General features: G+C 47.6%; 10 protein-coding genes across 12 annotated transcripts; 4 read left to right on the forward strand and 6 right to left on the reverse strand.

Annotated features, from left to right (window-relative positions):
- Window positions 1-69: 69 nt before the first annotated feature.
- Window positions 70-1,399, forward strand: E1B28_007394 (uncharacterized protein; the record flags this gene model as incomplete). Its single annotated transcript, XM_043152127.1, has 4 exons — window positions 70-357; window positions 408-890; window positions 960-1,163; window positions 1,226-1,399. 4 exons carry the CDS (start codon window positions 70-72, stop codon window positions 1,397-1,399), a joined length of 1,149 nt encoding a protein of 382 aa, XP_043010213.1.
- Window positions 1,400-1,686: 287 nt separating this feature from the next.
- Window positions 1,687-4,019, reverse strand: E1B28_007395 (uncharacterized protein; the record flags this gene model as incomplete). Its single annotated transcript, XM_043152128.1, has 10 exons — window positions 3,436-4,019; window positions 3,287-3,377; window positions 3,176-3,237; window positions 2,924-3,121; window positions 2,828-2,872; window positions 2,752-2,774; window positions 2,628-2,698; window positions 2,463-2,574; window positions 2,321-2,404; window positions 1,687-2,272 (listed from the first exon to the last, which is right to left on the reverse strand). The coding sequence occupies exons 1-10, from the start codon at window positions 3,865-3,867 to the stop codon at window positions 1,687-1,689; spliced, it is 1,704 nt and encodes a 567-aa protein (XP_043010214.1). The 5' UTR covers window positions 3,868-4,019.
- Window positions 4,020-6,367: 2,348 nt separating this feature from the next.
- E1B28_007396 (uncharacterized protein) lies at window positions 6,368-7,868 on the reverse strand (the record flags this gene model as incomplete). Its single annotated transcript, XM_043152129.1, has 11 exons — window positions 6,368-6,418; window positions 6,481-6,658; window positions 6,721-6,745; window positions 6,802-6,859; window positions 6,919-6,946; window positions 7,008-7,067; window positions 7,117-7,217; window positions 7,278-7,317; window positions 7,380-7,461; window positions 7,518-7,542; window positions 7,851-7,868. 11 exons carry the CDS (start codon window positions 7,866-7,868, stop codon window positions 6,368-6,370), a joined length of 666 nt encoding a protein of 221 aa, XP_043010215.1.
- A 1,267-nt stretch (window positions 7,869-9,135) lies between these two features.
- Window positions 9,136-11,151, reverse strand: E1B28_007397 (uncharacterized protein; the record flags this gene model as incomplete). Its single annotated transcript, XM_043152130.1, has 2 exons — window positions 9,136-10,403; window positions 10,455-11,151. 2 exons carry the CDS (start codon window positions 11,149-11,151, stop codon window positions 9,136-9,138), a joined length of 1,965 nt encoding a protein of 654 aa, XP_043010216.1.
- Window positions 11,152-11,549: 398 nt separating this feature from the next.
- E1B28_007398 (uncharacterized protein) lies at window positions 11,550-13,977 on the reverse strand (the record flags this gene model as incomplete). Its single annotated transcript, XM_043152131.1, has 5 exons — window positions 11,550-11,780; window positions 11,837-13,473; window positions 13,530-13,595; window positions 13,648-13,809; window positions 13,869-13,977. 5 exons carry the CDS (start codon window positions 13,975-13,977, stop codon window positions 11,550-11,552), a joined length of 2,205 nt encoding a protein of 734 aa, XP_043010217.1.
- A 48-nt stretch (window positions 13,978-14,025) lies between these two features.
- On the forward strand, window positions 14,026-17,688 carry E1B28_007399 (uncharacterized protein). Its single transcript, XM_043152132.1, has 3 exons — window positions 14,026-14,508; window positions 14,563-14,696; window positions 14,754-17,688. The coding sequence occupies exons 1-3, from the start codon at window positions 14,029-14,031 to the stop codon at window positions 17,227-17,229; spliced, it is 3,090 nt and encodes a 1,029-aa protein (XP_043010218.1). The 5' UTR covers window positions 14,026-14,028; the 3' UTR covers window positions 17,230-17,688.
- Window positions 17,405-18,603, reverse strand: E1B28_007400 (uncharacterized protein; the record flags this gene model as incomplete). The annotated part of the gene is made up of 4 exons (XM_043152133.1): window positions 17,405-17,716; window positions 17,773-18,097; window positions 18,160-18,386; window positions 18,445-18,603. 4 exons carry the CDS (start codon window positions 18,601-18,603, stop codon window positions 17,405-17,407), a joined length of 1,023 nt encoding a protein of 340 aa, XP_043010219.1.
- A 177-nt stretch (window positions 18,604-18,780) lies between these two features.
- E1B28_007401 (uncharacterized protein) lies at window positions 18,781-19,232 on the reverse strand (the record flags this gene model as incomplete). Its single annotated transcript, XM_043152134.1, has 3 exons — window positions 18,781-18,783; window positions 18,836-18,949; window positions 19,002-19,232. The coding sequence occupies 3 exons, from the start codon at window positions 19,230-19,232 to the stop codon at window positions 18,781-18,783; spliced, it is 348 nt and encodes a 115-aa protein (XP_043010220.1).
- A 102-nt stretch (window positions 19,233-19,334) lies between these two features.
- Window positions 19,335-21,290, forward strand: E1B28_007402 (uncharacterized protein). 2 transcript variants are annotated; one of them, XM_043152135.1, is made up of 10 exons: window positions 19,335-19,425; window positions 19,489-19,589; window positions 19,639-19,683; window positions 19,739-20,233; window positions 20,291-20,492; window positions 20,551-20,601; window positions 20,658-20,690; window positions 20,748-20,765; window positions 20,818-21,173; window positions 21,232-21,290. In XM_043152135.1, exons 1-9 carry the CDS (start codon window positions 19,368-19,370, stop codon window positions 20,877-20,879), a joined length of 1,065 nt encoding a protein of 354 aa, XP_043010221.1. In that variant the 5' UTR covers window positions 19,335-19,367; the 3' UTR covers window positions 20,880-21,173; window positions 21,232-21,290. The 2 variants fall into 2 exon arrangements, with proteins under 2 accessions (XP_043010221.1, XP_043010222.1); XM_043152136.1 differs by lacking the exon at window positions 21,232-21,290 and having other exon boundaries at window positions 19,340-19,425; window positions 20,748-21,005.
- Window positions 21,291-21,296: 6 nt separating this feature from the next.
- Window positions 21,297-23,904, forward strand: E1B28_007403 (uncharacterized protein). 2 transcript variants are annotated; one of them, XM_043152138.1, is made up of 12 exons: window positions 21,297-21,507; window positions 21,561-21,736; window positions 21,793-22,259; window positions 22,320-22,404; window positions 22,464-22,553; window positions 22,606-22,665; window positions 22,722-22,788; window positions 22,843-22,968; window positions 23,026-23,075; window positions 23,126-23,252; window positions 23,303-23,355; window positions 23,407-23,904. In XM_043152138.1, the coding sequence occupies exons 2-12, from the start codon at window positions 21,629-21,631 to the stop codon at window positions 23,677-23,679; spliced, it is 1,506 nt and encodes a 501-aa protein (XP_043010224.1). In that variant the 5' UTR covers window positions 21,297-21,507; window positions 21,561-21,628; the 3' UTR covers window positions 23,680-23,904. The 2 variants fall into 2 exon arrangements, with proteins under 2 accessions (XP_043010224.1, XP_043010223.1); XM_043152137.1 differs by having other exon boundaries at window positions 21,561-21,663; window positions 21,722-21,736; window positions 23,303-23,904.
- Window positions 23,905-25,458: the final 1,554 nt, after the last annotated feature.

A 25,458-nucleotide genomic window follows, 5' to 3' on the forward strand; every position in this document is an offset into this window, starting at 1 on the left:
AATGAAAGGTCACTAGAGACTATGGATGTAAAATCTGTATTAGTACCGATTTTTGCCCGTTGAAGGGAGATGCAGGGCCACCGGCGTGAGAATACCTCCAACTCCATCTCCCAACTTGACGCGTTTTCACCGATGAAACCAATCAAAACCGAGGAAGACGGGGAAGACGAGTCTGTAACTCCGGAGGACACGAAAGATGCTATCAAAGGAGAAGATGCTGATGAGAAGATCGGTGGAAACTACAGACATTTGAAAACAGAGACCGACTCTAAAGAGGAACTCGTGAAGAAGGAAGAAAAAAAAGAAACCATTGAATCTAAAGTGGAATGCAAGAGAAGGCTCCTACCAGAGAGAAATGTTTGTACACTCTGCAACGGCCAGCCAGAATTCTCAAATAATCTTCGCAGGCTGCTCTCAAAGTCAAAAAGGAGATCGAAGGAAACTTCCTTTCTCCAGAGACTGTCTGTCGCCTTTTGGACGGAGTGGAACCTTTCTCGATCCCATTTGACGAAGACGACGACGAAGATTTAGACTTGAACTTCACCGTTTCCCGTCCGCTTCTTCGCGAACTTTTCGGCGGGAACTCCCAAGCGGCTTTTCCTAATTTCAAGTCGAAGGAGAAACTCACTTCAAACGGGTTTACGGATCATCAATGGATGTGTATGACAGGGAAGTATAATCCTCATCTTCCGTCTCTTCCAGGCCAACCTGGCCTGTATTTCGGATCTCGTAATTTGAATGATGATCTCACACCAAACGTAGTGTGGGATCAGGGGGTTTGTCGAGTTTTTGCTGGGATCTCAAGTGGCAATTGGCTCTATGTTGGGCACTATGAGGTGGAGTATGCTGCAAGGTTGACGTCGGATGAGTGGCAGAACCTAGCAGGCGAGGTACGTATATGGTATATGTCTATGCTCGTTCCAGAGTTGCTAACCATTTTTTAATTGTTCTTTAATCAGGTTAAAAAGACTTGGATTGTCGGAGTGATGAATAAGAATTGGGGTCGTGATAAGCGGATACGAATATTTCTTCGAAACCGTCCTGGAGCTAATCGCCAATTTACGTTGAACGAGTACTTGGCTTTACTGGGAGATACTCACAATAAATACTTGGACTCGGTTTCCGAAGCCCAAGTTATTGAGGCTTTTGAGAGAGGAGAAGAGGTAAGTGCTTGTAGTTTCAAAGTTTCTTCGTATGAGTCTTTGTTCATCCAGTTTTTGAACAGGCCCTTGTTGTTTGGAAAATGCGTTGTATTGGCTATGAAAAAGCGTTCCAGCGTTTCATTGCTAAGCCTCCCGGGACCAAGATTCCGAGCTCAAAGAAGCAGAAAGCGAGTGAACAACCATCAACCTCGGCCTCTCCTACCAAACGAATGCGGACACGTTCCAGCGCCAGATAAGGCGCTTACTCACTCTTCCGCTAAATTTCTTGTCTTTGGATTGTCTTTCTCAAGACTATTGTATATTGACACAGGTTTTTCGTGGACAGGCGAGTAGTTCCGCAATAAGGTACTTGACTCCACTCCCCCGTCCTGAATCGTACCATGTCCTTGCTTGCTATACATCACCTCCCTTGCCTGCCTATATCTGAATACCTCATCCTCTGTTACAAACATTTACGGGTAGATTGTAGATCGGCAAATGAAACATTCTCCTTCTAAAATCCGATAATAAAACAGAGCCTTTACTAAAGCGCGAAAGGCAATAGAGCCGCAGCGCCATTGCCTTTGTTGCTCGACGCGCCTGTAAGCTGGTTCCCGAGCACCAGTAAAGCAGCTTCAGATGCCTCGAGCGTGATCTTCCCATTCGTTATCTTCTCTTCCTGAAGCTTTCCTTCAGCCAAACCACTTGTTGCAAACGTCTGTCCAGCCCACAGAGTTTGATTACCCGCCTTCACATCAGCCCCAGGCGCTTGTAAACGTCTAACCATCACCGGTGTATTGGAAGCTGGCAAGTAAGACGAGAAGTCAAACACCACACTAGGTCGTGTTTGGCTTTGAGTCTGGTTGAAAATCTGCATATTGATGAGAACCAGTTTAGCTGGGAAACGACTACCGAATGAGCTTTCGGTGTCCCAGAAGCCGTAAGCGACGAGTTGGCCTGCAGAGGTGTCACCTCCTGCTGTGGTTATCGTAGAACCATTTGATTGACGGCCTGGGTAGATATTTGCGATGCGTAGGGTTTTGGAGTGACCAAGTGTTTCTGTAATAAATAGGTAGGTGGAGTATGATGGGAAAACCTGGATGGGGCCGTTCAAGTTGTCGACGGGATACCTATTTAGAGTATGATTGATGCAGTTATACAAAGAAGTGTTCTCGTACCATAGGTTATAACGACTCAATCCACCGTGGTTGAGCTGTGTTGAACTTTGCAACGCTAGAGGCCCTCCTTGATGAATGAACATTCTAATGGTTATCACATGTCGGAGAGGTACCCAAATCGTTGTCTACGTATTGAACTTACCTGGAAACATTGAGCGAGGCAGCGTAAAACGTCGTGTCGAGCAACCATAGTGCTTGCCCAAAGGTATTGCTGACACCATCTTTCCCTGAACACGAAACAGAATTATATTCGCCTAGGAAAAGACTATCACATCCAAACAATTTGCAACCAAACGGAAGTACTGACCAATGACAAAGGCATCTGAACCAAGCGTGTCACGAACGAAGTGGATCCGAGGCTGCCATAGGTCGAGATACCTGAACAACATCGCTTCAGAAATGGGTCTCGATGGGTTGATGTGAGGACTCACATTCCGAGGCGCGTATGATTGACCTGTACAAGTTGAATTCAAGACACCGGTATTGAAGATTTTTAGGGCAACATACCAGATTAGGAAGAGTCGCCACCGCTATCCTAGGTGGATCACAAACCTTTCTTTCGTCTCAACATTCAGTCAATGAGTAGAATGAATGCGAACGCACGCTGTATTGGTAGGTGTGTTCACTGCACGATCTGACGGTCTTGTCGTTGTTGGCCCCAGCTTTCAGAGCGCTCACGCAATCCAGTTGCCTGTCGGCCCCAGGTGCATCGAAAGGCCACAAGGGATCCTCAGCAGTTGCGGCGATCTGGAATTTGGGGGTCGTATAGTTCAAGGCAAGAGAGATATTTTTTGACCATGGCTGCATACCTTTGTGAGTACCCGCAAAACTGAACATGTAAAGAATTAGACGTACCCTCCATATTGCAGTATAGTTCTCGGGTGTGAATTTCAAGTAATGATCAGGTTCGTTGCCGACTGTAGGTAAATTGAATCTTCCGAATCGTGGGGCAAACGGTCGACTAACTTTCGAGGCCAACTAACTGCTGCTGTCCCAAAGCACGAGCACCAGATTGGGCCATGGATAAGGCACCTTGAAAGTCCAGATCTTCGAGATCCTAATGAAACGGCCTAGTTGGCGCAAGATCGGATTGTTCTGCGTTCAAATCATCGCACCAAATTCATGATCACTTCAGTACCATCTGGAAGAAGCTCTTGAACTGCATCCCAAAATCCAGGTCCAATAGTAGTGTTATGAAGAACACCTTGGTCGTCAATGAAGTTGAACAAAGCTGTCTGTTGAGACCCATCCCAGTATGTCGAATCGGCTGTGATTCCTCCTATTCGTATTTCGGCAGGATGTCCGGTACGGTTCTTCAGATTTTCCAGTAAATTCCTTGTTAGTGTGTTCGGATGGGTGAGGTTGCCAGTGTACGTGATGAAGAAGGCTGTTTCGATACTGAAGCTCGCCAGAGCAGGATGAAGAGGGTGAGATACGTTGATAGGTAGTGAGGGTGGACCTTCCAACTTCAGCACACCATTGTTAAGGGCTCCTCGTACGCCAGCTACGACGAGGGCTCCGAGAAAGACGAAAAGGTACGGCTTCATGGGTGAAGAGGCAAATGGACGAACATCCAGTTTATATTACCTTGCCCCTTGGAAGGTACCCCTTGCTTCGTCAGGACATGTGAACATCGCGTCCTTGAGGAAAGCAAGTCAGAGGACCTATGGCCGCAGTCCCAGATGACTGAAGACAAGGACTACATGAAGCATTCCCACGCTGCGTGTACGTTTAAACTTCCCCTTCATACCTTCGGGAATAATGTCGGATATGTTCCAGTTTGACACCTGAGCAGAGCCGAGTTAGCAATGGGTACACAAATCCGTGAAGTATGTGTTGATGCACGACCACTTCCACTTAGACACTTAGAGTTGTTGACGGGAACATTTCGCTCGATGTGAGCTTAGGGCGAAATTCCACGCGTCTTCGAGCTACTAACTATCGGTTTACACAGTGAACGGATTCAAACAAAGAACAAAAGCTATTAAATTCAAAGGGATTTCTAAGGCCCTAAATGGATGCCGGACGCCGAGTCACTGGATGCCTATCCATAGGATTTTTTCTAAATTCTAGTTCTAGATATGTGTCGTAAGCAGCCAAAATAAGTAACCTTTGCCTCCATTTGTACAGGCAGTGCTCGCTTATGCCCACTGTGGTGCGCAGGTGGAGCTTTCCAGACAGCTCATCTGTAGAGGCCCCCCACCCCCCTCTGTAGACTTGCTGATGACGTTTATGGTAGTTCGACCGCGCTTAGCTTATGCTAACCCAGCATTTGACACCCGTGGCGATGTCACATTTGGTCATGTGATGCATGAAGGCTAATGAATTTTGAGCTGTTCGTCGTCGTCTTCCCTTCTCCGCGTCGTTGTCATTAATATATCAATACACAGAATCGAATTAGCATCCTCTATCCAGCTTGTGACACCTTTATTCAATGAGTAACCTGCAAGAGAGAACTATGTACAAAAATGCATGGTTTTCCCATATGGGGATTGAATTTAGAAAGTTATCTGGGAAAAATTTGTCTGTGGTCTGGATTCGTCATTTCCAACCTGGTCCCAACAATTATCCCCGAAATTTAGAAACAGAAATCTAGAAAAAGCTCCTATGGATAGGCATCCACTGCCTAGCGCGAACCCTAGCGTGAGTTCCAGCGCGGCACCTAGTAAAATATGCAGCGACGAAGTTGGGGATCAGGAATCAAGTATGAATATCAAAAAACCCAATAATATTTTCTATATATCAGCCCACTCACCAATTTTTAGCTCTTACAAGTGACAACTGCTCCTCCTATAGGGACATCGAGGAAGCGGGACAGTCGCGTTCATGACATTGGATGACTTTCCGTGGCCCTTTCTAAACCAGATCCTATTCTAAACAGCTTAGCCGAGCTTAGCCGATGACCCAAATGGTGATGAGTCCGTTCCGGCTAGCGGAGTTCGAAAAAGGACCCCGTTCTAGATTTTAGTCTGGAAGGGGGGGGGGGGTACCCCCCCTTCCAGTCTAAATTCTGTGTTTTCTAGATTAGCCGACATTATCCGAGTTTTGCCGAGGCAATTCGGGGATACGAGTCACGTCAGCTGGCCCTCCGCCGCCGGCGTCGTCTTCATGGTCTCGCTCGACATCCAGCCACAGCATGCAGCCGTTAGTCGTAAGGCTCAAAAATCGTTATTGATGTTCTATCATATATTTTCTACAATTTGTGGAATTCCCTCTGATTCCATTTTCCTCTAGCCTTCTTAATTTCAATTTTGGACTGCAAAAAAACAATTTCTGACTTGTACAAGGTCAGTAAAAACCCGTATATCTCTTACTTTTTGCTGGAATTGACAAGGAATTGAACACTCTTTAGGTGAGGCATGGGAGGTTCATTCGTTTTCTACAAAACGTGTATCATGGCTCAGCAGCAACAGCTGGAGTAGGGCGGTGTCGTCATCCACCATGTCAAGAAGTAACTTAGTGTAGCGACTAGGATCTATGTTTCTCTAAATACAGATGGTCGGCGGGAACACAACAAAAAGCTAAATGTTTTTCAAACTCCGCCATCAAGGGATTTAGAAAATCCTAAACGTGTTTTTGGCGACGGAAAGTCATCCATTGACGCGTATCTAGCTATCAGCGGAGTTTCAATCTCATGAGCACTTTCAGCGTGCTCCGACCCTGCCGAGTGTGAAACACAGCCATTCGCGTGTATTCACCCGTCGGCGATCATGCCAAATGGAGTAAAGGAGATTTCCGTGATCATCAATCGGCCTTCTTATATCCATTTGGAAATATACCCTTTCGTCGTTTTTCCGTAGTACGTAGCCACGTCCCATTCAATAAATAGTTATGATACACCACTCCATTCCACACTTATTCGTTGCAAGTCAAAATCCGGCAACGATAGTCTAATCAAAACATACAAATCCATTATTGCCGATACAACCAAAGTACGGAAAGCGAAAGGAAACCAATCACAGAGCACGCCCGTATGTGTGTCTTCCACTTCCGTTGAGATTAGATACAGCCATTCCAGAAAAGGACAGGGACAGTGATGAGCGAGACTTACTTCTTCGAGTCCGTATAAAGGGATATGATATCTTGTGAGTACACCGACTACCGGTGATCGACAGTTAGCGACGATGTTTGAGCTGAACATAACAATGGGAGTAACTTACCTCGGATGCAGACGTTGTGGTGAAGGGGGCAGACGATGATGGGGGGATATGTTCCTCCCATTCCTCAGCCTGTGGGCCCATGCTCGGAGCACGTGTTCCGAGAGGGAAAATGTTCGTATGATTGCTTGTTCCTTGCCTATCAGTTCCTTTACCTCGAATTATACGCCGAGTGTTGAGGCTGCATTCGAGTACAGGAATAAACCAAAGTTTAAATCACGTAGGAGTGAGAGTAACACTCACGTTGCCATGAATGATATAGCGTAGACTGGGAGGAGCCATGTCATGTGGGGATGATGGATGTAGTCGAGAATGGAAACATACGTTTGCTCAGGACGAAATACGTGGCGATGAAGACCAGGTTTGTAGGCATGAGATTGTACTAAAACGTGATATCAGATCAGCCACACACAGACCCTCAAGAGTCTGACACGTATTTACCAGAATCAACGTCGTCACGCTGACAGCACTAGAGAAAAAGATGCAGGTCGTGTGGACCATTGCGTGCGGATACCATGGGGAACACATACCTAGTGAAGGCCCCTGTGTTGATCGCATAGCGCACCAGGCTATTCACCAATGAGTCCGATCTGGATATGTTGTCAGGATCAAGCCTCATGGAGCCGAAGCGAATCATACTGCTTATAGCCTGTGCGAAGTTTGTTGAGGTAGTAGCACAACGCGATAGCGATCATGATATCGGTCAGGACTCCGAGACCAAGAGCAACCGTCCCGAGGACCTGGCCAATCAAAATCACCAATTAGCTCTCGATCGACCAAGTAAAACATCACCGCCGTACCCGGAGATTCACCACATCGAAAACACTTGGTAATTGAAATCTAAGGGGTAAACGAAACTAAGGATGATGTCGCTTCTGGGGAGAAAAGGATTGTTGACGTACGCCTTCACGGTAAATACTGCCTTTCGCGTCAGTGGGAAGTTTCTTCTAAGTCGTCGAGGATTGGACATACCGAGGGATAATCCTGTGTATTCAACTATCAGTATCGTAGAAAAGAACTTGAGAGATGAGAGAGAGTACCGAGTTGTCCAAGGACTAAAACCATCTGGTCGTCGGGAGTATTCGGTTTCAGAGTAAGAAACTAAGCATGAAATATGTCGTCGTACCACAAATAACGTGACGAAGATATTGCGCTCGCTGACTATTGAGAGAATGCATTGAGATTATCAACTCGCCAAAGTATCTCTCACTTACATCGCCACACTCTCAAAGCGAAAGACCTGGAGGAGACCCGGTGAATCAACTTATCCAATAGATATGAGCATGGTCTTCACATTTTGACTACGGCCCCAACCATCGTCTGGAGTACTGGATTTAAGTCGAACAGACGAGGTGATTGGAACAAGAGCTCACCCCAACTGCTTGTTGCATCTTGGAACGAAAGGGAAAGTGAATGGCGTTCTACGGAAGGTGTCGACGGCTTACAATGAAAGACCTTAGAACACAAGTTTATTAGTATGCAGATTATCCCGAGGAGTAGAGTTGCGCACCAAGTTACATTGGCATGCAGCAAAACAAGGGGGTTTGAGAAATTGATGATACCATAGTAATAGATGATATGGCCGATGAACGCCTGATCCGCGGTCTCCATGGCGCTTGCTCGACGTGTCAGTCGCTAGTGAGCACTTGAGTTTAGTTACAGGCCTCTCACAATATTAGGACAACCTTTCCAAAGATTGAATATGAGTGTACTGATCGTGGAAATACTATGAACTCACAAAACACTTGAACACCTTTCGATCCGAAGGATAATTTGTAAAATATGTGAAGATTTGTGAGAGTAGTATGCCGTAAATACAGCAAGCGACCGCAAACCCAGCCAGCACGGCACCCAGAGTGTTGTTAATCGTAACGTCTACCGGCAACGTCGACATCAAGGATGGGGGGAACGAAGAGGCGTTGAGATTCAAGGCAAGCAGTTCCCTGATTTAAAAAAGTAATAATGGAATAATTTCCACAAATCTGATATAGCTCGGGCCAATCATAAAATGATGTGTCTACGGACCCCGATGCAGTGTCCCAAATCTCGATACGCGGCGCGAAGGAACCACTCAATTTTGAACCAATGACAGAGCATTCTGAAATCAAAACCGACATGAAGGCAGTTGAGCCAACAAACCGCGCCTTGAGATGAAAGCTCTTGATGGAATCCGTCCGGACTCCCCTCCGGCAACCGAGGCCGCCAGTATACATAGAAACCGGTATAGAGATACAGAGGGTGTTGGGCTATCGGCTGTTAAGATGCACCGGTGGACGGATGAGAGGAACGTTGACTTCGCACTGGCTTGTAGATCGACTGTCGGCACACAAGAGCTGAGGAAATCCTGGAACATGTCATATGCATGGAGGTTCGGTTCATCTAGTGGACCAGGTGCTACTAAAAAGTTCGACGATGTTGTTGTAATAAGTAGCACTCTAAGAGACAGGCACCATGTAACGTTGGCCATCTCTATAGACGTTTTCGGTCCAGGCGGATCTTGATGAGAGTAGGAGCTGAGAACACAGAGAGCACATCCGTCTGCGATGTCATTATGAAAGCTGTATGGTCTACAGTCAGTAACTGAGAGGGGTGAATGTATTAGTACCAAAGTGATCGAAAGCTTGAATAAGATACACCTAGGATATTAAAGCTCACTCGCTAGGAGCGTACTACCCCTGGAATGCATTCAATTCCTAATTCCTGCAAAGCCTTTTGTCCCCTATTCACCCAGTATTTTCTTGACTCTTTATCTTGGTACCACATCATCGGCGAGAGCGTTGGTAAGGAAAGGGTGGTATCATTCTCTACTGGAATCGCATCCTGGGGTGAGCGGCCAAACGGTAACGTGAGGCCCGGGATGTTTAGGCTATCTTCACTGGATTGGGAGGCATCATTTGCAGAGGAAGACGACCCGGATCCAGTTGTGTTAGTGTGGGTGTCGATGAACGTTGTTATGGGTTCAAATGTTCCGATGGATTCGGTATATGTCAATGTAGATGGCTTTTTGAGGGAAGAAGTGGAGGCAAGCGAAAGCGGTGCCACGGAATCCCCAGAGCCTGCATCGGTAAGCGTAGTAGTAGAGTTAGAATTAGAGGTTCCAGCGGTTTCTTCATCATTCTTCGAGGTTGTACCCGAGGCATCAGATTCGTTTCCGTCCAGTACCTCAGGGCTTTCATCAATACCTTTCTCTTCCCTTTCGGCTGCTCGCTCCGATTTTCCTTTCCTACAAGGCTTTTTATCGACCGTACTCTTTGCTTCGTCCACCCCATCGCCAGCATCTTCAGCAATTTTCCTCCGTTTCGAGTTTTTGTTCGTTCTCCATCTCGCCTTTGGTCCCAGTCTCTCGCGCATATTAGGATCTACGACTGATTCGCCACCTAGATCAGGAGACGTAGCGAGATATAGCAGGTTTAAACCGCCATCGTCCTCGTCCACCCCGTCCTCTTCACCTTCGCTTCCTTTAGGATCGTCTGCCCAGATTCCCCCGTCCCGAATCCACGAGGATACATTGCTCTGGTGCTTGAGGGCATCCAGAATACCAATGACCGCAAGGAGAATATGATCAAAAGGTTGAGAATCGAATCGTTTGCGTTTGAGTGATCCCTTTTCGATAGTTTCCTCGTTGCTCACTGTGCCAGTGGTTTCTGTTATCGGTAAAGGGTTAGACATAGGAAGTTCTCTAGCTTCCGCTGCATCAGTGCCTTGTACTTTATCGTCCTCTCGACCTGCTATTCTCAGGACATCGGGCTCGAGGCCCAAATCCCAATTTCTCAAAGTCTGGGTATACTCCGGAACACAGAGATGATTGTAAGGCTGCAATTTCGCCTTGAGAGGTGAATCGTCGAGTAGAAGAGTAGACTCTGCAGAATGGTGGCGCCAGTGATTCCAGGGTTTGGTTAGGTCTTTCGTGGTTTGAGTTTTTTTGACTGTTGACAATTGAGACTACACAGTTAAAAGGAAACAATCTTATCACTCACAATAATTTTCTGTATCAAGCCCCATTCTATCCCTTGCCCATACAGCAACCAGTTTTCCACGTTTCTCCCGACCAAATTCATCGACCTCTATTCCAGGACTAACACCACTTCCACCACCACGACCTCTATTTCTACCCCGGCTCCGGCCTCTGCCACTTACGTCTTCTTCTTCAACAGAATCTTCTCCAAAACATCTCTCTACCATGTCCTTCACGTTGTGGGGCTGAGCGGAACTCCAGACCATCGTATCTAGCCATCTCCTCGTGGATGGATGAAACACATATTCTCGAAACGAAGACATGTAAGGTCTTGGGTTGACTGCACGTAGCGGTCGTGGTCCTGGGGGAAACTGAGCGTACACATCATCCGTTTTGTTGTCGCGATTTCTGGCATGGGGTGCTCGGAAGAGAAGGGTGCCATTCAGATCTAAGATTAAAAGTTTCCTCGACTTCATTGGATCCTCTAGCTTGGTGGACTGTGTCTGAGATAGTTTCAGATAGTCTTCGGAGGGTGAGTTGGGTATTGTCGGTGTTCTGGGGGCAGGAGAAGGTGCAGGGTAATAGGTAATGTCTTCGAGTCCCTCTGGGGTGTGGGTGTACTCGTCTGAGTATGGGTCTAGTTCAATAGCTTTGATTGCTGGCGTGATATTGGTGTACGGTCCGTCGGAATACGCGTCGTGGTAGGGATCCTCTGACATGGCGTCGAAACAAGGTTATATCCGAGAAAACCGGGTGGTTGTTTGGCCTATTGTTTGTGTCGCCTATCATTTGTCAACACAGACCGTACTTAAAGTATATACCGTGCGATTGCTTAAGATACAATGAGAGTATGCGAGCGAGGAAGTATACGGAAACAGAAAAGAGGGGGGACATCTAACGAGTGGTTGATGACAATACCATGATTCAACAAAAACAGAAAACCATCAGCACAAAGGAGTGCTGGACCGAACGCCAATGTGAATGGAAAGCTGATATTATGCATATATTAGAAAAGAAATCAGAGAGCAGCGAGACCAAATTTGGGATAGATTATGGAGAGTCGAAATAAGCATGCAGGCGACTGGACAGCGAATAGGAAGAGAAAACCCACAATGGGCTATCTTGTAGGAAACGCGGAACTCATAGGTGAAACCTGTGCTTGGTTCCCATTCCAGGGTGATTCATCTGCACCACCCCCGTTATTTTGTCCACTAGCGTTGTGCTGTTGACTCTGACTGGGGACACTAGGAGTCGGCGGCGTGGGTTGATTATTGGAGTTTGGATTGGCAACTTTACCAATGAACCATGATGGGACCCAGCCTCTATCACCGCCGTCTTCTTTGACCGCCTGTGTAATACTGTAAGAAAAGAGTAGGAGTGCAAAGACGAGGCAAATCAACTCACATAACTCCAATGATTGTACCTCTTGAAGACTCTAAGCGAATCATCCTTCGCCAGGTCTAGTTCCTCTTCTCCCTTCTTCTTATAATCCATCAGGGCGATTCCCGGGAAACTCGTCGAAATGATGCTCAAGGGTAAAATAGGTGTCTTGGACGACGAAGAGGCGATTGGCTGCTCTGCGTCTGCTTCTCTGTCGCCAGTAGCTGTTTCTCCATCCGCATCGTCACCCATTCCTTTCTTCTCCCTGGCTTGTCTGATAGCGCTTGCTATGGGCTGGTTGGTTTCCAAGAGGCATCCAGCAGGCACCCAGCCTTGCTTGCTGACATCCGCTTCTACTACACCTGTGCCTTTAGGATCGCCTTGTACCACCCACCAACCCCTGGCACGAGAAAGTATGATGAATGTATCTCCTACGACCACATCGAATTCGTCAGTTTGTTCAGCCATGTAGGGGTAGATCGCTATCGCGTAAGAAATGGTCCCAGGGGAGGTGGAGGGGAGCTCTCTAGTATTGTTAGACACTAGGATGGACGAATTTGAAATGGCCGTCGAGGAAGACGCGGATGTAGAGGGTGTAGAGACGTGGTGGGAATTAGAAGTTGCGAGAGAAGAGGGCGTTTGTGATGGAGGTATTGGAGATGACGATGGTAAAGCTCCTCCAGAGACTCCGAGTTGAGACTGGTGTTCTGTTGACGGCGAAGATATGCCCGGTGCCTCGGGCCATCCAGGTTGTGGATTTACGCCGGACATAAGTCCAGAGGGGACGTTCGCATTGTTGGAGAGATCGTGAACTTCCAACTTTGGGGGACGTATGATGGTCCTTGACGGTGCATTCTTCGTGTGACCTGGTGTCGGCGTCCCCATTCCTTTCTCAACTAGCAATGCTGTCGCGGTACCAGGACCTGAGGTCGTATCACCATTATTGCTTATAGTCGACCCGGCCTTCCTTGCTGCGTGCTTCTGTTGGGCGACAACAATTGGGCTCCTGATGTCCTTGATATGCTTCAGCATGAACACTGGGTTCTTTTTCGCGTCCTTCAGCTTCTGAAACAATATTAAAGGCTTCTCATCATAGGAGAGGCACCGTTCGATACGGTTACCGGGAGACCCATAGCATATGAACATGGCATAATTTTCCCAGTTATCGTTGTTAATTCTATATTTCTTGAGAGCAGCCGGTAAAACCTTGTAGGTGGGATCTTCCAGGCTGACTTTGAAAGACTTGAGGTTGTCGGTGCCATCTTGGCGGGGAGGTTTGGGTGGGCTTAACGCAGAGGACAAATTCGGGGAGTCTGTGGCCGATGTTGATGGTGCGGGATATAGACGAGGAGTTTTCTCCGTTGCTGGTGCTGGTGTCGACGTGATCTGTGATTGTGGGGTACCGCGGGTGTAGGGCGTATCGTGTTCGAGTTGTTGAGGAGAAGGGTGAGGACTCTCGGTTGGTTCTGGTTTTGTGGGAGACTTGGTGGGTTTGACATACTGCGCCCATTTGAACGACGGTTGTCGTCGCAAAGGGGGACTAGTTTCATCGGTTCCATTGTGGGTTAGGGACGCACGAAGAGTATTGTAATCATCGAGGAAAGATTGAAGAATGGTATTTAGATTTCTGTTTTCTTCTTCTAGGACGCGAAGCCGTTGCGCTACAATTTGAAGTAATTGAGATATGGAGCTATGGTCAGAATGACTGGAAACGGACCTTGATCGTTGAGCATGTTATTGAGCTTCTCAAGAGTGAGGTCTTCCACGCGATCCTGCGCTTCGGCTAAAGAAGACTGGTCATGGAAGGTGCTCTGGAAATGAGAGAGGAAACCTACATGGAGGAACATAGCTGTCAGGTTCAATTGGAATATTGTAGGCAACCTTCAAATTGTAGACGGCCTTGAGTATCGACAATCTCTGACCAACGGTAGCAACCCCAACGCCCTTCAAGGTCTCCTGGTCCATCATGCATAATATGTCGCCTGATATTCGGTGCTCTAGGAAAAGAGTAGAGTGCTGATGGGTAACGGAGCGTGTATGGAGGAAAGAAACTGACCCTTGATATTGGTCTCATACTGCGGGAATCCAAGTGTAGCCAACCAGTTCTGTACTTCGTCTTCGTCCCAGTCAACGAGGCTGCGTTCTGGCGTCGCTGCATGGTCCATGCCAGTGGAAGCTGAAGTTAGACTTCGATCACGTGGATTCCTGCTCCTTGTATGGACAATCCATGGGCGAACGCTTGGGCCACCTCGGAAACCACCACCACCTCGGACGAACCTGGCTGGGAACAGTCTAAAACGGTCAATAAACCCTGGATTCAGCCATCGGATACCACAGAACCCACCTGGAATCCACCGTCACCTCAATGGACCGTTAACGAGCCAACCTGGCGACCACCAACACCGCAATGGTCGAAGCCTGAATCGGAGACAGAGTTCGAAAGTGAAAAGGAAGGAGAAGAATGGCCAAAGCTGTCACCCAGTGTCGCAGACGAGGAGGACGTGCAGGATCTTGTTGTGGCAGCTTCGGAAATATCACCACAGTCTCCCTCGGCAGTCGACGCGTTTGGGTCATTTGAAGCTGCGCAATGGCATGATAATGATATCCCTCAAAGAGAAGACGAAGATAAGGACTTTAGGCCCATAGACGAATGGGAGCTTGCAAAGCAAGAAAAGGCTAAGCAGGACCAATACGTTGTGAGTTTCTTGCTTAGTTGTCCTATTCGCTGACGATGGAACATTCATGATCAGCCGCCGGAGCTTCTCTCTACAATTCTTACTCAACTAGAGATACTCTCAAAGGACATATTCCTTCAGAAGGTGCCCAACCACGGCATGGCCCCGACAACCCTCGCACGCGATATAGTAGAAGCGGTGGAAGGACTGTGAGTATTCAAGATCATCTCCTCAGATGAACGGGTTTGATCGACTCGTCTCTGCAGCGAAGCAGTCGCCAACCAACTCATCCCGACATCAATCTCCTTAGAACCTATTCCCCCGTTTCCCAAGTCGTGGATCCACAAGAAGACCGCCGATGCGGTACGACTCTCACGGCACACTAACGTCTCCCGACAGGCGAGCCCGTTGGCGAAGTACCTCGAATCGAAAGGCTCAACTGCATGGGAAGCCGCAATCAAGTCCCGTCCAGAACCTATTCACGATGATAGTGATGTTTTACCAGTGGGCTGGAAGGTTCTTGACACTCAGAAAGGGAGGGGCACAGTTGCTATTCCAGAAATGAAACGGAAGAGCACCGGTCTTCTGTCATCGTTCTTTGGAAGAAATAAATCGGCTTCACCTGCTCCCTCGACGAGTACTTCGCCTACACCTTCTCCCAGACATAGTATTGACTTGGGTGAGGACCCCACTTCTCCTACATTCGCTGCCACGACTTCTACCGCGAAGCATATACTGCCTTCAATGACAAAGCCCACTCCTGTGCCCGTTCCTACCCCTTCGACTTTTCCCACTACTTCTGCTGCGATTTCTACGGCAGAGTGTAATCCGTCTCCGGATATATTTCTCCCTGACAGCCCACCACCTTCTGCCGTCTCCCGTTTTCTCGGTCGGTTTTCTCGCACTAAACCAAGTAATGCCAACGCAACCTCAATGGCATTGTCGTCAGACGACCTCGATTTTCTGACAGAACATGACACATCCAAGGCGGTACCAAGCGCGTTGGATGACGATGACGACCCATTGGGTTTTGGCTCACTCCAAAGTAATCCCGTGAAAAAGATTTCTCTACTCGCCTCTCCTGTAATGGCCCCACCGCCAACATCATCCACAAGCACAAAGACAACCCTCCCCACCCCGCCGGTGTTGCCTCTAGGTTTACCAACTCCCACGACGTCGTCATTTGCACCAGAAATATTAGATGACGCCCGAACTCCGACCACGTTGAAATTCAATTCCGCTTATCCAGGTACTACCTCTAAGCAAATTAACGGAGGGAAAGGTTTTGGATGGGTGCCCCCCACGGGTTCTTGCATTGGCGAGCCCACCCCGACCACCCCAAATTCTTCCTCCTTACCGACACTCAATGCGAGTACTGGGAGCACATCAGCGGTTAGACATTCTCCATTTCTTCCACCTCCAACAAAGGTTGGCAAACGACCTACCCTGGTTGCTATAATGTCTTCCTCACCATCAGATAGACCTGCTCCGTCGCCCAAATTGCCGCCACCTCCTGGAGTCGGAATCCATCCTGCGCCACCTTTACTGGCAGCTCCTGGCTCCGGGTCTCAGGTCAACTCGCCATCGCGTATTAGCAACGGATCCTTCCCTTCCGAAGCGCAATTTAAAGCACCAGGGGGGAGTCCGGAGAAAGACACGCTACCGCCTCTACCCAATGAGTCGTATGCTGGTCCCTCGTCAAGTGTACATAACGATGACGATTTTGCCGACTTTCAGGACTCCAGTTTTGCCAGTTTCAGAATCGCTCCTAGCAGCCTTGGCTTCAGTCCGGCACATAGTCATAGGTTCAATCAGAGTATATCAAGTACATCGTCTGCTTCCGAAACAAGCTTCTTTGGTGGTCTGGGTGATAGTTCGATGGATTCAAATATGAGCATGAGCGGAAGCAGTGTGAGCGGAGAGGATAGGGATAGTATGTTCAGTAATTTCGATGAATTCGTTTCTGGTTTGACTGTTCCTCCCTCGACAAATGCGAAGTCACAACCAGCGTCGCACTCACTATCAAATGCGCTGGTCTCACAGCCAGCTCAGTCCTCCCCTCCCCTTATAGTGCCCTCAAGTCAACAACTGGCACGCCAATCCAAGCTGTTACACCAGCGAACGCAATCTCCCCTCGACTCTGTTAAAGGGAAGCCACGGCCATCTACATCTTCAGGTGCCTCTTCTCCCTTACCTACACTTAGCAGGCAGAACACTGGAAACACGTCGTTCCCTGCCCCTGTGTTGAGTAGCGGTAGCTCCCTAACTTTGAGCAGACAGAATACCGGCAATGGCAATGGAAACGGCCATCGTTCGTTCACCCCTGTTATCACGAGTACTTCACGCCAAAACACGGGGACTTTCCCATCTGTCATCATGAGCACCGCCCACAGCGGGCGGAGAACTGAAGCTGAAGGTTTAAGTGGTATCCCGCCAGTCTTGCCAGCTCCACCTGGGTCTGGATCATCACTGGCAGCTGCTAAGCCGTCAGGTTCGGTGGCGGACTCGGATATTTTCGGGAATTACGAGGGTAACGCGTCAACATTGCCTCCTGTATTGTTACCTCCGTCGACTGCGAACAAGGGTATGTCTTCTGAGAATGACGACCCGTTGGATCTGTTTGGGGGAAGTATGGGTACAGGTAGGAGTCAGTCTCTATCTGTACCACCACTTGGTGCAAGTACTGGTAAAAGTAGTGGTGGGCTATCGGCTCAGGATTTGTCATTTTTCGAGGGGCTGTAGGTCTCTGATTTTAGTCTTGGTTATCTCCGATTCCGATATTTCGCATTTATTCAACGAAGAGCGTGTCAAACACGCAATCGCCCTTATGAGTATAAATTTTTCCAAAGGTCATCTCAGGTCAAGTGCTAGTGATCACAGATACGTGTGATGATCGTACTTTTGAGGAGTGTGAAGGTCAGGAACGACCAAGCTTTCGTACTCTTTCACTATCATCTACATTGGTGTTGGTAGATGTTCCATCGACCCCTTTTACCTTTACCTGTCCAATCAATCTTTGTACGACGTTCTCCCACATGTGATTATTGACCCCTTTAGCTTGTCCGAGCTGTCCCCGAAGCAGTGAAAGTTCTGCTTCCAAGTCAGTTACACGCGATTGTAGGGCGACTGTATCTTGGCCTCGTTCTTGCGATGCGGATGTTTGAAGAAAATAACTTTGATCATGAACAACCGCTTCTTCCGAGTAAAAGGTCGTCTCATCACGATAGCCCTGAAAATGAATATCGGCATCAGTAACACGATCTGAGTGTCCGTATTAAGACGTACATGATCTCGCATTGGCAGGAGCATGGAAACCTCGTGAAGGTCGCGTGTTTTTACATCCCGTATTCGTTGGAACGCGACTACCGGGCGTATAGGGATCACATTATTGGCATCGGCAGAACCACCGACATCCATGGTTAGGCTGATATGGCCAATCAAATCTACCGGCTTGAGCATCGTGGATAAATATGCTATTGAGAAGCCTTTATGCGTCGTTATCGTGCGCATCAATTGGTGCGTCGGAATATCATAAATATGGATCAAACCTGATGACGTTCCCACCAGAAGTGAGGACGACATCGAGATGACCATACATGTAACTGGGTCTCTAGAAATTTGGGGTTCAGAATATGGTCCGGGCATCCCAAAGAACGTCGAATAGGGACGTACTCCACAGTAATCAGTCGCTCGTTTCGCGTTTCATCTGTCGCGTGTACGACATCGCTAACCCCTCCACCTCCAACAGCTTCACGTTCACGAAAAAGATTCATCTGGTATATCGATCCATCTGAAGACGCTGCGAAGAATAGGCGTTCTGTAACATCCCAGGCAAGACTAGATATTACTTGGGGGAACATAAAAGTGGTGAGTAGTGACTTCTCAGCCAGATCCCAAAGCTGTGAATATCAAGATCAGACGGAGTTAGAAAATTCAGTTAAAGTTCTAGTCACAGACCTTGACTGAGTGATCGACGGAGGCCGTTAATATTCGACACGATGGGAAGGCCCCTACCCCACAGATAATATCTGTTACGGGTAAGGTATGATCAGAGAGAGAGAATAGTGATAATGGCAAATCATTTTGCAGATCTTCATCGATTAATCTGGAGAACATCGGTGAATTTACTGTGAAGGAGGGATACTAAGTTCGTATTGACCTAGACACGGACCATACGCTGACACCAGAGTCATCGCTGCCTGATATTAATGCAACACCGTCACAATTAAACCGCAAGACGTTGATCTTTCTGTAATGTGCGTCCCACGAGTTGTAAAGAATCCCAGATGATACCTACTGTTCGCCGGAGAATCAGTATTAGAAGCCAAGCACGGTGTGAGTTACTCGCCTCCCAGAGATATATACGACCTTGAGAGGTCCCGGCGGCACATAATTTTCCTTTAGAGTCCAGAGCTATACATGAAAGTCTTTCTGGTAGCACGATCTTCATACTAATCTGTTCCTATCACACGAGAATTCATACCTTTATCCTAAAGATCACGTTTCAAACGCACCTTCTGAAAGTTGTAAACATGCAGAAGGGACTTGTCCGGTTGAGAGGCTAGTAGGAATCCTCCTTGAGACTGCTTAGACTCGATGTAGGTTGTACAATGCGGAGCGGCATTTGTCTGCTTGAATGAGGCCAGCGTTGTACCATTTTTGAAGTCGTGGAGAGCTATACAACCGGTGCCAGCAGAACTCGACGAGGAAGTAGTCGCGCAGAGAATGATCTCCTGTACAGACATTCGTGAAGCTTCGACCAGCTCAAGCCAGCTACCAGAAAAATTCCGGTTGCTTTGTCAGCAGCAGCGTCTGGGTTTCGCCGGTATTTTAGGCGCTGACCTCTTGACCTCTTACCTCCACCATCGCCCCTTGCCTCAATGGCTTCAGATCTCTATGAGACTCTAGGTGTATCTAAACATGCAACGCCAGAAGAGAGTGAGTCTCATCTTCTCTCGATGTAGACCTGTGTATTAATATTCGCTCGCCACACCTTCCCAGTCCGAAAAGCGTATAAGAAACGTGCTCTCGAAACGCATCCCGACCGTCACCCAAACGTTACGTTATCAGAGAAAGAGGCACTGGAAAACAGTTTTCGACAGGTGCGCTACCAACTCTCGCACTATTGACAATCACTAATTCGGAGCGTAGGTCAGCAATGCGTATGAGGTATTGAATGATCCCAAGACCAAACGCGTAGGTGTCAAACCTATTCAATATACACAACAAACCGGAGCTTATTATCTGCTAGGAATATGACCGACATGGCGTATGGCCACCCCCCAGCCCTGAGGAGGAGCGCAGAAGGGATCATCACCATCGAACGAGGACTTCGTCATACCACCACCACCATGATCCTTTCGTTAACGACCCATTCTTCAATGATCCCTTCCTCAACAGGCCGTTTCATCGATTCAACTTTACAGATCCATTTGATCTGTTTGAACGGATGTTCTCTGATACAATGTATGGTGGTTCCAGTTACGCCAGACCGAGTCACCGCCACGAACGAAGAAGTCCCTGGGATGAGGACCCATTACCTCAAGCACGACGCATGCATTCCGATATGTTCAATTTAATGTCCAGTATGCACAGGAACATGCTTTCAGGCTTCAGTGATTTTCCCGGGAATGTTGATGCTCAATCCACCTCTGGAAATGGCAACACCAGATATACTCGACAAGTATATATGTCGTCTTCTCTGAATGGTGCCACTCATGCCGTCAAGAAATCCCGAGATTGGAATGTTGGTGATTTATTCCTATCTAACTATTCAAATTTACTGATGGAAGAATGTGCACAGGGTAACGAAATCGTTACGAGGACCTATCCTGACGGCCGTAAGGTCGTCACCATCAACGGGGTGGAGCAGAGGGAGCCAGGTTATTTACCTTCCTCCGCTCCCAACCAACTTCGTGAACCTCGTGTTCCAACTGCTCACCAAGGATACAGCGGGCATTCCTTACAGCCCCCTCCACCGTACCCTGGTCACCCAAATCACCGTGGTAAGTTTCGAGATATTCAAACAGAAAGTCTGAAGCAAGCGTCGTCCTTCCCTCGAAGCCGAACACAGGGAGCATCGTCACCGCAGTAGGACTCTCACCCACGATACACGTGAGTAACGCGCGTTCTCCACGTAAATTCTCATGGTTATATAATCATCTGAATAGGCACTCCTGTGATCCCGCCAACGGAAATGTATGGTAAGGCGCCTTCTTGTCGTTGCGCAAGTTTCTATGCATGGCTGATCAATTTTGCAGAACCTTATCAACACCAATGTAAGTATATCCTCTCACAAAGTACGTCGTTGACACGAGTGTCAAACCTCAGGTCCTGAAGGGCGTGGGTACCATGACTCCAAGAACCATAAAAAGCGATGGGGACTCTTCTGAACTTAACCACACGTTTTATACCTCCTCTTATGTATGCTTTCCACCTCACAAGTGGTGTGCTCCAACGTGTACCATATCCGACATTGTGTAGTCCACTCTGCCCTGTAATATTATGGACTTTTACAGCTAACAACCTTTTTTGATACTGCGGTTTCCCCCCCGCGACCAGATTTGTCGATGTTCCGACCAAACCTCTACTCTACATACCCTATGCCTTCGATGAAAACCCACCAAACCGTTTATAACTGGTACTGAAACCGACGTGCCCGCAGGAGGATATACTAAAAATTCCTGGTTTAAGTACCTTTTTCAAGAAAATTCCATAAAATATTAAATTGTTTGCATATTTTAGCTAAGTACGGAAAATACATGGATAGAAATAAGTAAAATGGCGAGCTGTGATAGAATTACCGCCGACCAAAATTGGCCCCTCCTACTTGCCATCTCAAACTCCCCCACATCTTTCCAATGGCCTAGGCCGGGGTGCCCGTTCGATCCGACGTGGAGTTTGGATTATACATGGTTTGCAAATGTTGTCAATTTAAAAATGCCCACCCCCGACTTAGCACTATTCCATGGCCATGGAATCAACTTCGAGTGGACCGCGGATTGCTATCATAGGTGCAGGGTACGTTTCCTTCTCCAAGTTAATGTGTTCATCTCACCCAAGCTGTATAACAGTGCCGCGGGATTGGCGACAGGAATTGCTTTGCGAAGGAAATTTCCAGCTTTTAGAAACTTCGTAATATATGAGAAAGCTAATGAAGTTGGTGGAACTTGGCGGGTACGTTTTTTTGGAAATTCTGACTTTGCGTTTTGTGTTAATCTCCCTCACTGGAAAGGACAACATCTACCCTGTCGGTATCTTTCTCCTCGTTCATTGGTCCTAAAGTACTGATTTTGAATGATCTAGGGCTGTTCGTCGGACGTCGCAGTACACTTTTACTCTCTCTCCACGGACCTAAATCCGGATTGGGGTCGTACTCATGGATCACAACCCGAGTTGCTCGAATATCTGCGTAATGTGGTCGATAAATACGATTTACGACCGCATATCGTTTTCAATACCCAGGTCGTTTCCGCAGTATGGAACCAGGAAAGATCCAAGTACATCGTCACGACAAAAGCAGCTCCTAAGCACGACACCTCGAGAGTACTTCAGCGAGAGCAAATACATGAGCAGCTTGAGAAGGAACACCACCAAACCATCAGCGAGGTGGAGGTCTTGGTTTCAGCATTGGGAATCTTGGAAGTAACACGGTACCCCGATATTCCCGGTCTAGGGGAGTTTGGAGGAGATATGTTTCACTCCGGCACTTGGAATCATGATGTAGTTCTGAAAGGAAAGAGAGTGGCTGTCGTGGGGAATGGCACGTCTGGGTATGTCCTTCTCATGAATCCTTCAAAAGACGTACTCAATCAAAAACCCGCTGTATAAAGAGCACAGATTGTCCCAGCCATATCTGAGGATCCGTCTGTGAACGTAGTCAACATCTGTCGCACACCAGTCTGGTACTTCCCTTTAGTAGGTCGACTCAGCTCATGGTGTGATGCCTATCGTTTATGCCGGTCCATATGGTATAGGCGGATCATGCGTATGGCGCTGTTACAAAATGGATATTTAGAAACATTCCCCTGTGTTTGCGGTTGCACAGGTGCTACCATTTTCTGCTTGTAAGCGTCTTTATTCTTTCTTCTATGCTCTTGTTCATGGCGTTGTGTACAGAGTGAACTCCTGTACCTATTGGTTTTCTCAAATTCCGGATTTCGGCCATTATTGCGGATGGTGCGCTTTCAATATGTTTGATTGATTATGTCGTTCGGGGTTCTCATTCCCTTCAGGTTATGCTTCTGTACATGAAATTTAAAGCCCCCAAAAAGTATTACAAGTCCATCGTTCCGAAATACAGTGAGTATCGTTACCACAATGCTGATGGATCCGAAATGAACATGGTTCAAATAGGTCCGGGCTGCAAGCGCTTAGTTATGGATCGTCCTCAATTTCTCAAGTCTTTGCATCGACCTAATGTCAATATGAACTGGGATGGCATTGAAAGAATCACAAAGGACGGTATTCTTACGAAGAAGGGTGAGTTGACGGTATTTTTCTCCATGCGAGGAATGCATAATCTGACCAAGTAAACAGGTGAACATTTACCTTTCGATGTTATCATATTCGCGACTGGGTATATTGGAGTACGTCTCATCCTGTTTTTTATTTCTATTCTTTTCTAATTACGTCGTAGGACGACTATCCCCTGTGCGTCAAGGGTGTCTGTGAGACTGTTCAAGAATATTACGCAAGAAAGGGGGGACCTATGGCTTACTGCGGGACAGTTTTGCCTGGGTTCCCGAACTTCTTTATGCTTGGTGGTAAGAAGGAAATCGTCTCGAACTTGCGACCCTCTAAAACCTTCTCGTAGGTCCCAATACGGGAACCGGGCATACATCTGCATACTTTACCCAAGAGACGGAGGTGCGAGACTTACCCTTTCCTTACTTGTCTCTAAAGTTCTCCGAATTGCAGATCGGCTATGCGCTCAACTTCATTCAACTGCTCCTTTCTGGGGCCATAACGTCGTTTGAAGTTAAAAATGAGTCTACGGAGGAGTACAACGAACTGATTCAACGCCGGCTGAAGAACTCGGTGTTTGTCACTTGCGCTTCATGGTATCGAAAAGACAATAACGGGAAGATATCGTACATCTTCCCCGGCTCGGCTACCCGGTTCTGGTGGGGATTGAGGAAGGTCAACTGGAAACATTTCAATGTGACTACGAAGGCAGGAGGAGGACCGTAGTAGAAATGGTTTGGCAGAACCAGAGTACATCGATATTCATGATTCGGGATTTCGATTAGCTCAATTGAGCCCATTTTAACGTCGTGGTTTCACCTTCCCTGTTCTACCGGCTCCTTAGAGAGTCGAGATTGCTCTTAGGTTGCATTGGTAGTTCCGGCAGTTCCGAATTCTGGGACCAGGCCGTGTAATCTATCTACACCGCCAATAGCTGAATAGATAGCCGACATATGTGCTACTTTATATACAGGGATTTGATTAATTCCGTGAACACGCGAACACTGCGTTTCATGCTCGGCAGGGTCGGAATGTTCAGCAATATTGAAACTCCGCTGATAGTCGCTATACAGGCGAATCAACGTGTTCAAGTATCTTGCATCCTCAAATACCCTGTACTTAGTCTCCTACCAACTCGAATACTATATATTGTGTACCATTTCATTACGAGAGTTTTTCAACCCCTCGGAAACAGGCTCCTGGAGGCTGGACATAGATGTTTGAGGCTCGAGACTCCTAGGGAAAGGTGCGAGACGTCCTATCGATAACGTCGGATTTACTTCGGAACAGAGTCGGAGTTTCAATCTCAATCATCGGCCGTATGTATGCCACGTACAACCGCCCATTACCCGAGGGCGCTTGCTTAGCCGACAGGCGCACCAGGGAACGCATGTTCACGGAATTAATCAAATCCCTGTAATCACCATCTGTCTCCAGATATGTTCACGATATGTAGAGTCACATGACAATGCCCTAATTACTTAGCACAAATGTTTCTAGTGGTCCTCCTGCCCTACTCTTGCATACATTGACCTTTGGTAGGTAAAATATCTCATTTGGACCCATTTCCATCGCGGGAGGAACAAGGGACGCCAGAATTCCCTTTGCTGGATTGTGTTACGGCATGGTTACGGCATGGTCAATATATGTTCACGATATATTGAGTTTATGGGATATATATAAAGTAGCACATATCTGTACGACATGGGCCAGTTTTGGTGGCGTATCTATCTATCTGTTAGCCGATGACCCAAATGGTACTGAGTCCAAGGTTCTTTTTTTTTTTTTTTTTTTTTTTCTGCAGATTTACGTGTTACAAGCCGTCTAGTGCTAAGACACACGGGCGCGCTCGTTAGAGCGCTGCCAGTCCTTCTCCTTCTATTCTACTTTGCCCAAACTGTAGGTGGGCTCCTGGTCTCTTTGTTGTGTAGTTGTTGGTATTGATTTTGTGTGTAGGTGATGTCACTATAGGTGGCGTGCCTAACGCGGTCATTGATAAGGTATAAGGCATGAAATGAGAACATGAGAAAGTGGGGCATATGGTGAGGTTAGATCTGGGGATGCGGGTGCGTCGCTGTTGGCGACCGGTTCGAGGTTTTGGTGGTGGAGATCATGGCAATCAACGTGTCCGTGTCAGCCCTCTCCCCGTGGTTCGTCTGTGTGTGTGTCGATGAAGTTTTCCAGTTGGGGTGTGCCTGGTGTATGTCGTGGATGACCGGTTGGTGTGAATGCCCCGGATGCTTCCACAAACTTCCCGAGGGCTGCTATCCCTTTTGGCGTGCCTAAAATTTCCGGAAGTGATATGTCGCGGGATACGTCGCGTAGTAGGTCCCGGTGCGACTCGTATAGTGGGCATACTCGTAGTATGTGTTCACGGGTTTGCCTCGGTTCCTCTCCACATGGGCAATCAGTGTCCTTATTAGGGTGGAACTGTTCTCGGTACTTGCCTGTGAATGCATGTCCTGATCTGCACTGCAGCACTCTCCCGAAGACCTCTCGTCCCAA

This window comes from Marasmius oreades, chromosome 4 (assembly GCF_018924745.1).
Source record: "Marasmius oreades isolate 03SP1 chromosome 4, whole genome shotgun sequence".
Lineage (NCBI taxonomy): Eukaryota > Fungi > Basidiomycota > Agaricomycetes > Agaricales > Marasmiaceae > Marasmius > Marasmius oreades.